Raw genomic sequence first — 14,403 nt, forward strand, 5'->3', positions numbered from 1 at the left:
TGGGTGGGCACCTTGCAGCCAGCCAAGGCTAACCCACCTCAGAACTATACTGTCCACCCATTTCCAGATGTAAATCTGACAGATACATTGTGCAGTCTTTAAGAGGACAGATCTGCAAGTGTCATGCAATGGATGTTCTCTTTCTACCACTACTACAGGGTTTACAGAGCAAATTCCCCAACAAGGCTTTCTGCCACACACTACATACCTCATTTTTGACCAAATCAGTTTGTTCTCCTGCATGACGATCATTCTAGAGTCACCTTGTTATTTACACATGAAAATAAATTTTTTAAAAGTAAGTAATTCTGAATGTGAAATTCAGCCCTGCTGGCAACAGCGTATGCTCTACAATCACAGTTAAGATACGAAACATTAGGGTGAGTTTTTTTGTTTGTTTGTTGTGTTTTTTTTTTTCTGAGATGCGTTCAACTCAAGACGTGACATTTCTAAACCTACGGTCCCTTTTCATCATCTTAGAGAGGCAGTAAAGAAGTTCGATTGAAACCCAACTTAAAACAATACATCATAATTCAAGGAAAAGATTTTATTTTAGGGCTAACAAGTTGATAATAAATAAAGGAATATAATAATGTAATAACAGATGTTCTCATGCACTTAACACATACAATAACGCTGGCTTACACTGCTGTTTGGACAAATTGAGAAGAGGTATTTGGCAATATTATAAGTTTGAATAGTTTAGAGATTACAGAACAAGAAATTCTTTCCGCTGTTTTTACATTTCTTTTATACAAATTCAAATAAATATTAATAAATCTATTTTTCCTCAGATTTTCTGTTCACTTTTAACATGCCCGATAACTAAGCCACAGTAATATACAACTGCCAAGAAAGAGTATTTATGAATTATACTTATTAATATTCCTAAAAATGTATCATATTTATGTCACATTGTGCAAGCTCTTCAGGTAAAATTAGGTTTTAGGAAAAATTGCAGAAAATTTAAACTCATTAAAACATATCCAGTGCAAAGGCCAGTCTAGTCCACACATTATGGTACTGTAATGTAAGCCAATATAATTTAAATAATAAAACATGCCTATATGATTCAGAGGAAGCAGAATATGTTTTATGTTTTAAAGATCTGATATCTAATATGCAGATTCTGCAATATTAGACATTTTTCAGATCTTCATGAGATGGCAAAATAATGTTAAGACTTTATAAGTAGGCTTTTTTTTAGTTTTAGGATAACTCACATTAACAGTACTACAGTGGCCAAAAAAGACAAACTATTATAATAGAAATCAATCTGATTAAAAAATTAAATATTCCAATTAACACTGAAAAAGTGTTTGTAATCATTATTTACAATTCATCAATGATACCAGTGTATAACTTCACGCAGTCAAAGCATACCACTTTCCAAGCAAATACCAACTCTTGTATCCCCGTTCAAGCATCTGACAGTAGTATGTTGTTTATGCGCAACATATCAGTTTAAAGAAGGAGATCGATCTGTTGTCCAGAGTAATTCTATATATGGCCATTTGGTTTGCAAGCAGCGTTTTACAGGAGTGTCGTCGGTCTGTAGCATTGGTTCTTCAAACCCCATAACAACTGCTGTGCCTTCTACATACATGACCTGTCAAAAGAAAACCAGTTACGTCAGCCTACATTTGTTTAAAAACTCTAAGATGAGATGATTAGGCTCACCAGATTAGGAGAGGATTTGTTATGATACTTTTTTTTTTTACTACAAAAATCAAATCCATTAAGTTTTATATAGGATTTTTTTTTAATTAAATGAGGTATGAAATTGAAAAAAAACCCTAATCTCTTAGACTGATAAGGCCATATTCATTCGACTGTTTACTTCAACAGACAGTGAAGGCCAAAACTGGGTGAAAAAAAAATCTAGGAAATGAAATGCAAAAATTCTGTGACAACAGATCTACTACTGTTGCAGTTGCAAAGTTTGATATTGTTATTTTATAAGGACTGTGTTCCTTAGACTTAACTTTACGGAATTTATTCTCCATAAAATGGAACGGCTGTTGCAAATCAGCTCTATTCATAAAACAGTATTTAAAATGCTGTAAGTAGAATGCTCCGGAAACAAAAATTTGTTTAAATTTTCTTGATTATGTATATATGTTCAGTAGTAAAGATAAATGCATCTTTGAATGCTTTTGCCTACATTTTGGGGTATGAAACTGCTGGAGATTTCACAGGGGTAATTTTAAGGACTTCCAAAGTCCGAAGTTCTGAAGACTGAGTATATACATTTTCTCGAAGAGTCTTCTTACTTGAAGTCATCAGTTCCTGACGTCTATTAATGCCTTATACTCTTCTACCCTAACTGCTAACGCAGGAACTAACTTAGAAGCAGTCATGGTGTGTCATGTATACCCCTCCTTCCAAGAAAGCTGAAAATGAAACAGGTCATTTTTGTCCCCCATTAAATGGCTGCAGAAAATAATTGATTTTTTAGGCAAGTCTGGAGTACTAAAATATTTCACAAAAAATTCCAAACATCTCAATTTAGATGTAGGGCCACTTACAGAAGTTGCAGTTTGTCTTTGTTACATCTCCATTGTCCTTTACATTTCAGATCCCACTTCTCATGGATAAGCATGAGCAATGCTCTATTCAAAATGCATCGCTTAAGAGATGTGGTCTACCCAGCCAATACACTACACTAGCTAAAATATGACCAGGAGCACAAAGCAGTTTCCAATTCCAAATATATCATTTTGGAAGTAAATTATCAAAATAATAGTTTTGTAAAGAGTCTGTTTCAAGTTAAAGTATATTTGTTCACTAATTGTTATTAGGCCTAGATTTATGTTTCTTAAATCTTACCTTTTCATTGTAGTTCGATTGCTTCAGTCCGTTGTAATGGTAAACAGTGAATGACTCTGAAACCCTGGAGTCCTAGTAGAGAGAAGACAGTTAATTTCATGTGACACATACATCATGCCTTGCAGTCTCTTCTCTTTATGACTAGACAGATGCATTTAAACAGGAAGACTGAAGGAAATTGTAAAAAAGTACAATCTCTTTACTGGTGATACCATCTTGAAGATTTTGTTCATTTTACCTTTCTCATCAGAAATTAAAAAAAAAGATGTTAGTAAGTTAATGGGTAACACCCCAAGAGGAAGTCATTATTTTCTGTGTTCATCCGGACACTTTAACCTACAACTTCAGCACTGACCACGTAGAAACTGTCCTAATTTTTCAAGTCAGACACCTTATATAGTAGCCACATTCGCGTGTATTTATGACTGTTTGGATGCTACCGAGTTAAATATTTACTAATGACCAGATCCAACCTCCAGCCCTCCGTATGAGAGACGAAAAGTAATTTATGCTCACTCCTGCCTAACTGTATAACTAATGGTGCAGACACCTGTTCAGCTGAGGCCGAACAGCAGACGCACTGCAGTTGTCAACCTTTACATGCCAAGTGTTTAAATGCTTTAGTCCTAAAAGGACTGAAAAGCTTCGCATTTCACTGAATCAGGAAACACAAATCAGGTGTAATATCATCTCTTTTATGCCTACTGGACCAGGCTCCAAACAAAAGCTTATCCCTTTTTTAAGTACATGGAGGTAAAGACTGGGAATGAGAAGAAATCTGCTCAGGTTACAGTACATCCATCAGATTATGAAAAGCCCTCATTCACTTTTCTCCTCTTAAATGATTAAAAACCTTATCTCCGTATAGGTCTCTCACAGCAACCCAGGCTACTCGGTGGACGGAGGGTGGTGACCAGGAAGGTAAGTGGTAACTGCTTACAGACGTTGCTTCACAGAGATGAATAAAATCAAGCTTTGCCTGGAAAGAGGGCAGTTATTTTTTTCCCTGAGGAAGAAGGCTCACCCTGAAGGAAAAGAAGGGCTGCTTTCCAGGTCCTGTCCCATGGATGTAAAACATTTTGTGTGGTAATTGTTTCCCAAAAAAAGGGTTACCGGGGAATTCAGGAATCCTCCTCTCCAGGTGACTGCCCTAAGCACTGAAGAGTCAGGCTCTCTCAGGCTAAATGATCTTTGAATATCTTTCTTCTAAGCCAACAGTTTTAAAAAGGAAAGCTGAGATCCCTTCCTGCTTTTGAGGTGGAGTTTAGTACTTTGTAGGAGAGTAAGAATGGGGTTTTGAATATTCTCAGCAAAGGAATTGAATCTGGATCTCCTGAGCACTAGCTACACGTTCAAATACTGTATAAAGGGGAACATTAACAATTCCAGCCATCACTGGCATCTGCTGTTTCCTCACGTATTTTAGAGACATACATTCATTTTCATTTCTGCAGAATTTCACTTTCAGAAAGAATTCCGAACGAGGTGTCAGTATGGGTAACGGCTCCTGCTGTCTGATCCACGGAGCACAGACAGACTGGACAACATATCTGTGCCCTCAGCATTCATTCAGTAACTGACACTGGCAGGTCCCACTCCAAAATATGCCGATTGTTCGGACTATACCCTTAAGGCAGTAACACCTCCCATGTTTCGTACTGGAGCCAGGGGAGGTTCAACAGCACAGGCCAAACTGAGTGGTGGGGAATCACGTGCAGCAGGGAATTAATACTTAACAGAGAGGCAATGACCTGGGGGCTCCAACTTTACAGCAGGGACAGAGTTCTTCCACCAAATCTGTAGGTGACTAAGGTGGGGATCTGCCCATCATTGCACTATGCTCCCTCCTCATCTGTCCTTCTTCAGTCAGGGATGCTCTTCAGCAACAGGCAACTGAGGCAGCAGCCCAATACGGTGGCTGTTGTCTCCTTGAGCCCTCTGCAGATCTATGGCCTGCAGAACTGGACAGTTTAGGCACAGCCAGTTACGGAGGATGTGCTTTGGCTTCCTGAACTTCATTCTTAGCATCTGGGGCCTAAAATGAAGCAGTAGAGTCTTCCAGATTTGCAAGTGTAATACAATTTTAAGAAATAAGAATAAATTATATTGAATTGTAAAGATATTTCCACTTCTACAAAATGAAAGGAAGAAGAAACAGTTGGCAAATACACAATGCAGATGTAATTCTGTAAATCTGTAGAAAACGAGCACTCTAACTCCTTCTTTTTCCTCTACATGATGAATCATCTCTTAATGATGCATTCAGTCCCTACCATCTTTGGCAGTGCAGTTGTAGTGTGTTCTGAATGACCACATTGTTTCATAGTACAGAATACTACACCCGAACAGTGCTGCGCAACTCTTAACAAAAAAAGTCTTGCTGAAGGCATTTTAAAAATATTAGTTTCACATTTCCTCGCTTGTAAAAATTAAGCCGTATAGTTTCAATGACATGTTAAGCCACAAAAGCCTCCAAAGAAGTACTCCTCTCAGCCCTCCTCTTGCCTCCCCAGCCCCTCTTTCTGTCACTGGGAAAACCCTCTCTCTTCTGCCAATGCAAGCTATTGCACGGCCATGGATGAGCCTCCATAAACCTGCAGAGAGATCTCTCATCCAGACCAGTTCCCTCTTCTGGTTTGCCACATATTGGTGCAAAGAGGTTCCTGGGGGCAGAAGGGAGGCAGCATGAGGGCAGGAGAATGTGACCCAGGGCAAGGGGAGAAGAGGACAGCAGTGCTAGCTTAACACATGCTTCTCAGTGGTGGTGCTACTTTAATGAATATATGGAACAGACTGAGAGTTTGAAAATAATTTTCCATTACCCTGGCAGATACCAACTTCCACATACGCTAAACATAACTCTACCATGATTTTTTGTTAAACTGTCAAAAATTTTACATTATGAGAGATATACATAAAAATAGTTTTAAATAAGTTTGTAACCTTTTCCCATTTGCTAGCAATTACAGCAGACATTTATAATATTGATAAAACCAGTATGGTCATTTATTCTCAGAAAAACTAAGCTCAGATGAACTTTCTGAGCAGGGAACCAGTTCAATTTCATACGCAAAATGATTATATATTTCCTGAAGTTAATTTTAGAAGTTGTCACTATAATGGAGTTTCCTTCCAGTGTAAAGCTGACAAAATCACGGACACCTTATGCAAAATGGAAGTCTACAGTTTGTTGTGTAACACAAGAAGTTATTTGCTGGTCAGCTGTGTCAAATGAATGCAATACATTAAAAATAGCTCTATGATGCTGATGGAAGTGTTTAATGAATCTAATCTCAATGACAAGCAGAATAGACAATGCTCTGCAGCGATAAAGCTATATCGATTACCTGCTCAGGGAAAAATTCTTGCAGAAAGGGACCCAGTAATATGATGCCCAGTCCTTCTGGGTCTAATTTGGTCTTCATGAGGTTTACACTATGACAAAAACATGGAATATAAAAGTATGAGTAAGACATTTTTATTCTTGCATGACTAAGTTACGCTGTGCTACCACAGTACTGGCTGCCAAGTATAGCAATACTATTCTATTTTTAATCCTAAGTGACAACTGCACCAGAATGGCATGCAAGTTGCCAAAACACGGTTATTTTTAAATAAAAGTAATCTGTTCTTTTAAATCAAATAAGTGATAATTCTGAAGGACCACCATATTTGGAAAAATAACTTGAAACCCATATAATGTAAAACCAGGTTTACAGCCCCAAAGGCATTTTGCTGTCTTGTAAGCATTCTTGAACATAAACCAGTCATCTTTTAAATACAGCTCCGTAACTGCCAAACAACCTGTTTTCAAATGGAGATTTGAAAAGCCTCCAAGATTTTCTAAGTACACTGAAAGAAAATTAACAGACGCATTTCTTATTTACATCATGTCCTTGATATCAAAGAAGCCAAAACCAATAAATAATGAAAATATTAACAATACTAATCTGAAAGTCTTACTGCATGAATATGGTATAATTTCAAGCCACTACAAATGAATGGCAATTATAACTTCCTATTTCTGTCTAAGCAATATATTTCTGCAGGCATCAGATCGCTTAAACATTTATTTGCATCTATCTATCCTTTTGCCTCAGTTACAAGTTGTACCGTCCACGAGAATGTCCTCATTGGGCCAAGCCAACAGAGCGTCTTGCCCAGTGTCCTGCTTCTGACATTGGTCAGTAGCGGATGCTTAGGACAGAGTACAACAGGGCAAACACACAGTGATATCCTTAGTTTACCCTCCCCTTTTCCAGCAGTCTGCTGCTCAAAGACATCTTCAGTGAGAGGCAGCATCTAAAACACAAAGATACATATTTATTCTTTCCATGCATGTGCCTAATTGGCTTTGAACCCATATACATTTGTGGCATTTAATAAACTCCACTCACGAAATTAAAATTAAACTATGGATTCTGGGAATAAGTATCTCCCGTTTTGAACGTGCCATATGATAATTCAGTTTGATGACACCTCATTTTTGTATTGCGAGAAGCAATTAATAATGATTCCCTATTTATTATGAAACTCCAGATTTTAGAGACCTCTCTTCTGTGCTAATGGTCGTCTCTTTTCCAGGTTGAACAGTTCTTCCTTGTACTAATGCCCTTCTGTACCTTCGTTTACCTTCGTTGCCTTCCTGATACCTTTCTGAGGAGAAGGACCTGGGGGTCCTGGTAGGCAGCAAATTATCCATGAGCCAGCAGTGTGCCCTTGTCGCCAAGAAGGCCAATGGCATCCTGGGCTGCATAGGAAAGACTGGCCAGTAGGTCGAGGGAGGTCATTCTCCCCCTCTACTCTGCACTGGTGCGGCCACAACTGGAATATTGTGTCCAGTTTTCGGCTCCCCAGTTCAAGAGGGACAGGGAACTACTGGAGAGAGTCCAGCGAAGGGCAACCAAGATGGTTATGGGACTGGAGCACCTCCCTTATGAGGAAAGGCAGAGAGAGCTGGGACTCTTTAGCTTGGAGAAGAGAAGGTTGAGGGGGGACCTGATTAATGTTTACAAGTATCTAAAGGGTGGGTTGAAGGAGGATGGTGCCAGACTCTTTTCAATGGTTCCCAGCGACAGGAAAAGGGGCAATGGGCACAAGCTAGAACATAGGAAGTTCCGTTCAAATACACGGAAAAACTTCTTTACGGTGAGGGTGACAGAGCACTGGAACAGGCTGCCCAGAGAGGTTGTGGAGTCCCCTACTCTGGAGATTTTCAAGACCCACCTGGATGCAGCCCTGAGGGATGTGCTTTAGGCAGTCCTGCTCTAGCAGGGGAGTTGGACTAGATGATCTCTAGAGGTCCCTTCCAACTCTGAAGATTCTGTGATTCTGTGATTCTACAGTACTCTTTTTAAGATGGAGTGAAACATCATGTATTTATACAATGGCATAATTCCTAAATTCCACCCCGTATGTTTGTCTATCACTGAGTATCAGTTTAAATCGAAGATCTGTTCCTGAATGGTAATATCTAGTTCACGGCCCAACAATGTGTATGTAAAATCAGGATTGTTCCATCCCATGCACAATCTATCTACATTTACTGGATTGAGAGTTCTCTGTTACGCTATCTTCCAGTAACTTCTGTGGCTCTTCCACACCATTTTTTATTATCTTGAATACTTTTGTATCAGCAGCAAACTATCATATTAATCCCTACCTTCAAATCCTCACCGGAGCCATGACAAACTTCACACACCTAGCACAAATTCCTGTAAAATTCTTCTAATGATCTCCCTCCGTTAAGAAAAAAATGACATTTTTATCCTTTGATCAGTTATTTATCCACATGAAAACCTTCTTTCTTATCCCATGTTTACACATGAAACATTTACGAGGGCATTTTCCCCAGATTTGCCCTCAAATCCTTTTCTAAGAACTGTTGTCCATTTGTCACCTCTCATTCTAGCACCCTCTGGTACCAGGAGAGTTTACAGTGGTACGTAACCCAAACTAGCTCAGCAATTTCATTCTGATCTAAGTTTTAAAGTATGGGCAGTGTACAAAACTAAATCCATTAATCAGGAGGGGAGATTTAATGCATTTGATTGCTGTATGTTTCAATTGAGGCTTTTTCATTCAGCAAACAGCTAACGCCATTCAATGTTACTGAGAAGTGTGTGGGGAGTAAAGCCTCCAGCACTGGTCAAACAGACAGATAGGATAAAATATTTTTAAAAAGCTAAATCTAGATTGACAGATGTACTCCAAGTGGCGCCCTAAAGAGTATCACATGGTTTTTAGAAACAAACAGACATAACAAACCAGAGAGCTGGGTTCTCAGATGTATTTACTAACAGACTATAAAAATTCTACTAAAAGCACATGCAACAGCATTCAATACTGGAATGGCTAATCCATTGTTAATTCACGTCTGCTCTACAAAGTTTTCCACTCTGTAATTCTTAAACCCTAAGCAGGTCTGACCATTATTCATCTTGAGATTCTATGAAGTTTAAAGCCTTGGACTAGATGACCACAAAGAATTTCCATTTAGTTCTTCAACTAAAAAGTGTAAATAATACACTTGAAAGCAATGTCTTTAATTTTACTTAAAAACAAACAAATAAACAAAAAACAACCTGAAAAGCCTGTGTGGAATTTGAAATGTGCTATTTGTACTTGTGTTCCACATTAAGTAGAGAGGACATCTAGAACCAAAACAGAGTAGGTCCTCAAAATCTAGTAACATTAGACAACATTTTTATTTAAGAGATGCTTCAAGACTGAATATTCCACAGTTTGATCATGGTTTTTCAATATAGCAGGCCTTCTGACTGGCTCTTCCTACATCAATTTATGAGATAGGCCAGGGCTATGCCACAGATACCCTGAAGGCCAAACAGCCAAACGGAAAAACTACTGAATGCAGAGAGAGGATTTCTGCAGATTTGTTGAGGCAGCAGAACAAAAAGGCCAGAAGAAAGCCTCTCAGACCTATTAAACTAAGGCTTTTTTCTTTTTCCCCTCCTTTAAAAAAATGTTTGCAGATTTCACTATTTCTTGACGAGATATGAATGCTAGACTTTTCCTCTTGTATTTTCTTTGGCTTTAGTGTCCGGGGTGTCTTTTGATTTCTGAAAAATTGATTTTCTTACTGAGAACAGCTCGGTAAACTTTGTTGTACTTCATAACATTTGAAAGAACAGAAAATTGCAAAAATCAAATTTCAGATGGCTGTGGTAAGTAAACTTGCAGTCTCCACAGCCATTCTACAGAAACAACTGATTTAGTCCCCAATAAACTAGACCACGTGCTTACAAAAGAGCAAAACCATCTTTTGGAGATGTAAAAAAGTTCAAGCACTAGCTCTCCTTTCCGGGTTAAGCATTTAGTGGCAAAACATGGTAACTGTTGACAAAGAAGGTTAACTGCTGCCACTGTCTGTCCACATAAGAGCTAAAATAAACTTTTTCATTTGATAGTTTTAACTCTACTCCTAGGAATCAAGGTGTCAATCCTGGAAACAAATGTCAATTATAAACACTACAAGGTACTGAGTACTGGTAGAAACAAAAGCGTAACTGAAGCAGTTTCAGCTTCCAACTCTGCAGACAGATCCAGCAGTAATCCAGTGCTAATCTGCCGCCGAACACCTTGGTTGTTTGGCTCTTTTGTCACACAGTTTCACCCTTGTTAACATTCAGAAACACATTCACAACTATCTCCTCAATATGTAGTAATGCTGTAAGTTTGAGGGGTTTTTTTGGCTTCTAGTTATCACTATTAAGTTAGAGAGAGTTTAATTTGAATTCCTCCCATTTAATTTAAAGTTGACGTAAACACTTCAAAATAACAGTCCATGCCCAGAACGTAAGCTAGAAAAAAATCCAGGAAACCCCCGTAAATTATAATTGACATGTGGTTAATTGATACTTCTGTAGTATTTAAATTTTATTATACTTACTATTCAGGATCTGAAACAAGGTCCAGGGCCTTCATTACATCTTCTAGCAGACTGTCAGGTATAAAACCATTATCTGAAAAAGTAGCAAAGCTTCTCATTAGGAAAATAAATAAAATGCTTTCCAGGAGTACAGATTTTATTCAAAAATACAAATATCGCATATCTTTATCTCTCAAATTTGCAAACAAATGGTGGGGTTCTAGAAGAAATATAGTTTTCAAACACTTCTCTCCCACTTTAAAAAAAATGAGGAGTGCAATACAGAAACTGCAGGTTTATCATTCATACACGCAGAAGCTTAATACTTGCTAAGAATTCAATCTCTTTATAGCAATCTCCATTTGATACTATAGGATAATAACTGTACATTTTTTTCCCTTTTGAGTAGCTAAAATAGTACCTGAATGTTAGACATCCTCTATTTTCCAAAACATAAGAAAACTTTCAGTGCATGCCACAGTTAAGAACAAAATTTCATGAAGAATGCAATCACAGCGGATCAGTTATTTTATGAAAAAGTAATATAAGACAAATCAAATTATATTTAAGCTTCACGCTGATTACAAACAACATTACAAGGTTAATAGAGTTGTAGATTGACTACTTATTGAAAATTTCTTAAATACTAAGTATTTAATTCCTCTCTTAATCAGCTCAGATGTAAAAAGCGTATTACCCTGGCACGGAAGGGACAATGGATGTGCAAGTGTAGTATTTGGAACAAATTTTAGAAAATAATGATCCTATTTGTGAAGAGGCACTCTGCAGAATACAGTATTCATTACCATTTGGAATTTGTCTCTACTGAATGAGTACATTCTGATTATAAAACCTTATTTCAGCAAGAAGTACAGTCCTTACCCTCAGGGTCGTATGTCTGGAAAACCCTTCTAGCTTGTTCTGAAGGTGCTTCAGGAGCAACAAGGGCCATATCCTTAGGAAAAAAAAAAAAAGAAAAAAAAGAAAAATTTCAGAATATTCTTAATTCAGATACAGATTATTAAGGAAATATTTGGCCATACTACACAGGTTTGGACCTTAAATTAATAAAAAAATAAATACAAGAAAACAGAAGAAAAATTACAGTAATTTGGCAATATTGCTGATAGTGACATAAAAGAAACATGTTAAAGATTATTCCAAAAACTTCTAGACAAGTTTTATGTAATATTTTCATGCAGATTTTGTGGCACAAAAGCTACTTGGAGATGACATGTCTTATCTGGAGATTTATATTTATAGTATCATTCTTTATATCTGAAATCACATATACATGTACCAGTGAAATTTAGTGAGTGTACCATGCATAGATAGAGACATTTAAAATTGTTTAGATAGAAAGCTGTAAGAGAATGTTTCGAAGTTCATTTCACAGAAGCGCAGAACACAAATTTTTAACCGCATAAAAAAGTATGATTTCAATAGTAGCTATTGTAATGCTTTTCTTTATCTGTGACACTTAAAATCCCAAATACAAGCATGCTTTCTAAAACATATGTGGGGAGGCACATGTCTACCTACTATTATAAAACCAGCAAAAAGCATATGACTCTGATTTTATGCCAAAAAATTATTATTAAAAACGTGAAATTAATAAGTTATTCATGAGAAATGAAAGGTGGCATAAAGGTTAAGAAATGCACCTGTTCAAGACACCCTTTAGTTTAAAAAGATACAAAGACTTGATGTTGAAGTAGAATTGTACGTCTCCTGTTGCAAATTTACAATCCCCTAGGTTGTTTTTTACGCAGAATGAAAAATGAAAAACTTGCTCAAAGGGAAATAACTGCATTTGACAATACACCCTCTATAGTTTTTCTCGCCGTCACAGTGAAAATGTATTGCTACCTGCTCTGCTATGAACAGTAAAGACAAAAGCCCACAACTAGCAGCATTGACATTACTCTGAATAACATGAAACTTGCTTTTGTTCATATTGTATTAAGTACATTGATTTTGTTACAAATCAAAAAGTTACCTTAAAATGTTTCATAAAGTATACATAATTTTTTTTTCTTTTTATTTCCTGTTCAGCTCAACTTTGCTTTCTGAAAATGACTTAGATTTTCTTGAAAGAGAGAATCATGACAGCATACTCTCATTGTGCCTGTGTGTGCTAAGAGTGAACTTGGTCTAAACCGTGCAAGTCTGTAGTGCTTCATTTGCAGGAAGGCACAGAAAAGAACTCAGAAAACGTAGAATTAAGAGATGCATAATAACCAACTGTTCTTTTAACAGATTAAAAGAACTGCTTCAGGGAAAGAACAGAAGTAAATCATACATTTGACCAGAAATCCACTCTTACACAGTTTCTCCTAATAGCTGACTCCAAATCAATGAAGAATTTTAAGTATACACCTAATGACATCCAGCATATACTTAAAAACTTTCCTGAATGAAAGCCAGCTGCCTAGGACACACCAACAGGGATAACAGGGAACACAACAGACACTCAAAAATAACAGGCAACAGTTTTACTTCAAACAGATGAATGATACAGCTCTTACTGGTATAAGATGCATACAATGAAGGTAACAGAGCTCCCCTCGTTTCCATGAACAGGAGAGACAAAAATTTGGATTATATTAGACAAAAAGTTAGGAGACAACTGCCCTGTCTCCCAAGGCTCTAGATCACCAGCCCATTACAAACTTTGACTCCTAAGGGCTACTTCATTGCCGCTTGAGCACAATGCAAACATCTACATCACCAAGCAATCATAGAATCATAGGGTTGGAAGGGACCTCTGGAGATCATCTAGTCCATCCCCCCTGCCAGAGCAGGGTCACCTAGAGCAGGTTACACAGGAACATGTCCAGGTGGGTTTTGAATGTCTCCAGAGACGGAGACACCACCACGTAGTGCATGGAGGGAAGGACTGGGGTTCAATTTGCTGTGATGTGATTAACGAGTATCCACATCACATCTTTACTAGCAATGAAGTTTGTGCCAAATGTCAGCCCTAGAAGCACACTATGCAGAAGCAGAGCCAGCTGTTGTAAGCCCTTATGTCCACATGGCAGGTGAGGCACTCTGAAAGGCTTCCCAGTGTGCAACTTCAAGTGTTGGCTCCACCAGGAGAGAAACAGCTTTCAGCACAACTGTAGGATACTTAATTGCATGCAGCAGGATTCCAAGTGTAGACGCAACACAAATTTGCACCAAAAAGAAGCTCTCCAACATGTTAAATCACTAATATAGATGGATCTGGTGAATCATGTCTGCTAGAATTCTCCTAGTTCCTGAGAGGTGATAGACTTACCAGGACTAACTTACTTCTGGTCCAGCTTACTGCCCCTCTTGCAGCACAAGTGCCACCTTTCACTGTGGCTGGACTGCAGAGCCCATGGTCAGGTGAGAAGCTGGCCAGCCTGCAGAGAAACTAGAACTCTATGCCTCCCACACCACGTGACTTCTCCCATCACCCTATACCCCAGTACTCCAAGTGAGAAAGGGTACAGAAGAGACCAATTTGGGAGAAGTCCCTTTGTCCTTCTAGTTTCTCCTAGTGAGAACAACTTGTAAACTGCTTGCTTAATATGCTGGAAAAATAAAACCTAGATTTTTATATTAATTCAGTATCATAATAATGTAATTTTAAGGATCCATAAACATGACTAATTTGGAACAAAACCACTATTTAACGAAAAATATTCCAGTGATTT

At 37.9% G+C, this 14,403-nt stretch overlaps 1 protein-coding gene across 8 annotated transcripts in view; it reads right to left on the minus strand.

Moving 5' to 3' along the window:
* Positions 1-532: 532 nt before the first annotated feature.
* The window catches only part of MINDY3 (MINDY lysine 48 deubiquitinase 3), a 60,169-nt gene continuing 46,298 nt past the window's right edge, over positions 533-14,403 (minus strand). For all 8 annotated transcript variants that reach the window (XM_054189777.1, XM_054189775.1, XM_054189776.1 and 5 more), the window contains 5 exons: positions 11,600-11,672; positions 10,739-10,811; positions 6,177-6,264; positions 2,830-2,901; positions 533-1,609 (listed from right to left, as the gene is read on the minus strand). In XM_054189777.1, coding sequence (XP_054045752.1) covers positions 1,460-1,609; positions 2,830-2,901; positions 6,177-6,264; positions 10,739-10,811; positions 11,600-11,672 — 456 coding nt within the window. In that variant the 3' untranslated portion in view covers positions 533-1,459. The remainder of the gene's footprint in view (positions 1,610-2,829; positions 2,902-6,176; positions 6,265-10,738; positions 10,812-11,599; positions 11,673-14,403) is intronic.

Source organism: Rissa tridactyla, chromosome 2 (assembly GCF_028500815.1).
Source record: "Rissa tridactyla isolate bRisTri1 chromosome 2, bRisTri1.patW.cur.20221130, whole genome shotgun sequence".
Classification (NCBI taxonomy): domain Eukaryota; kingdom Metazoa; phylum Chordata; class Aves; order Charadriiformes; family Laridae; genus Rissa; species Rissa tridactyla.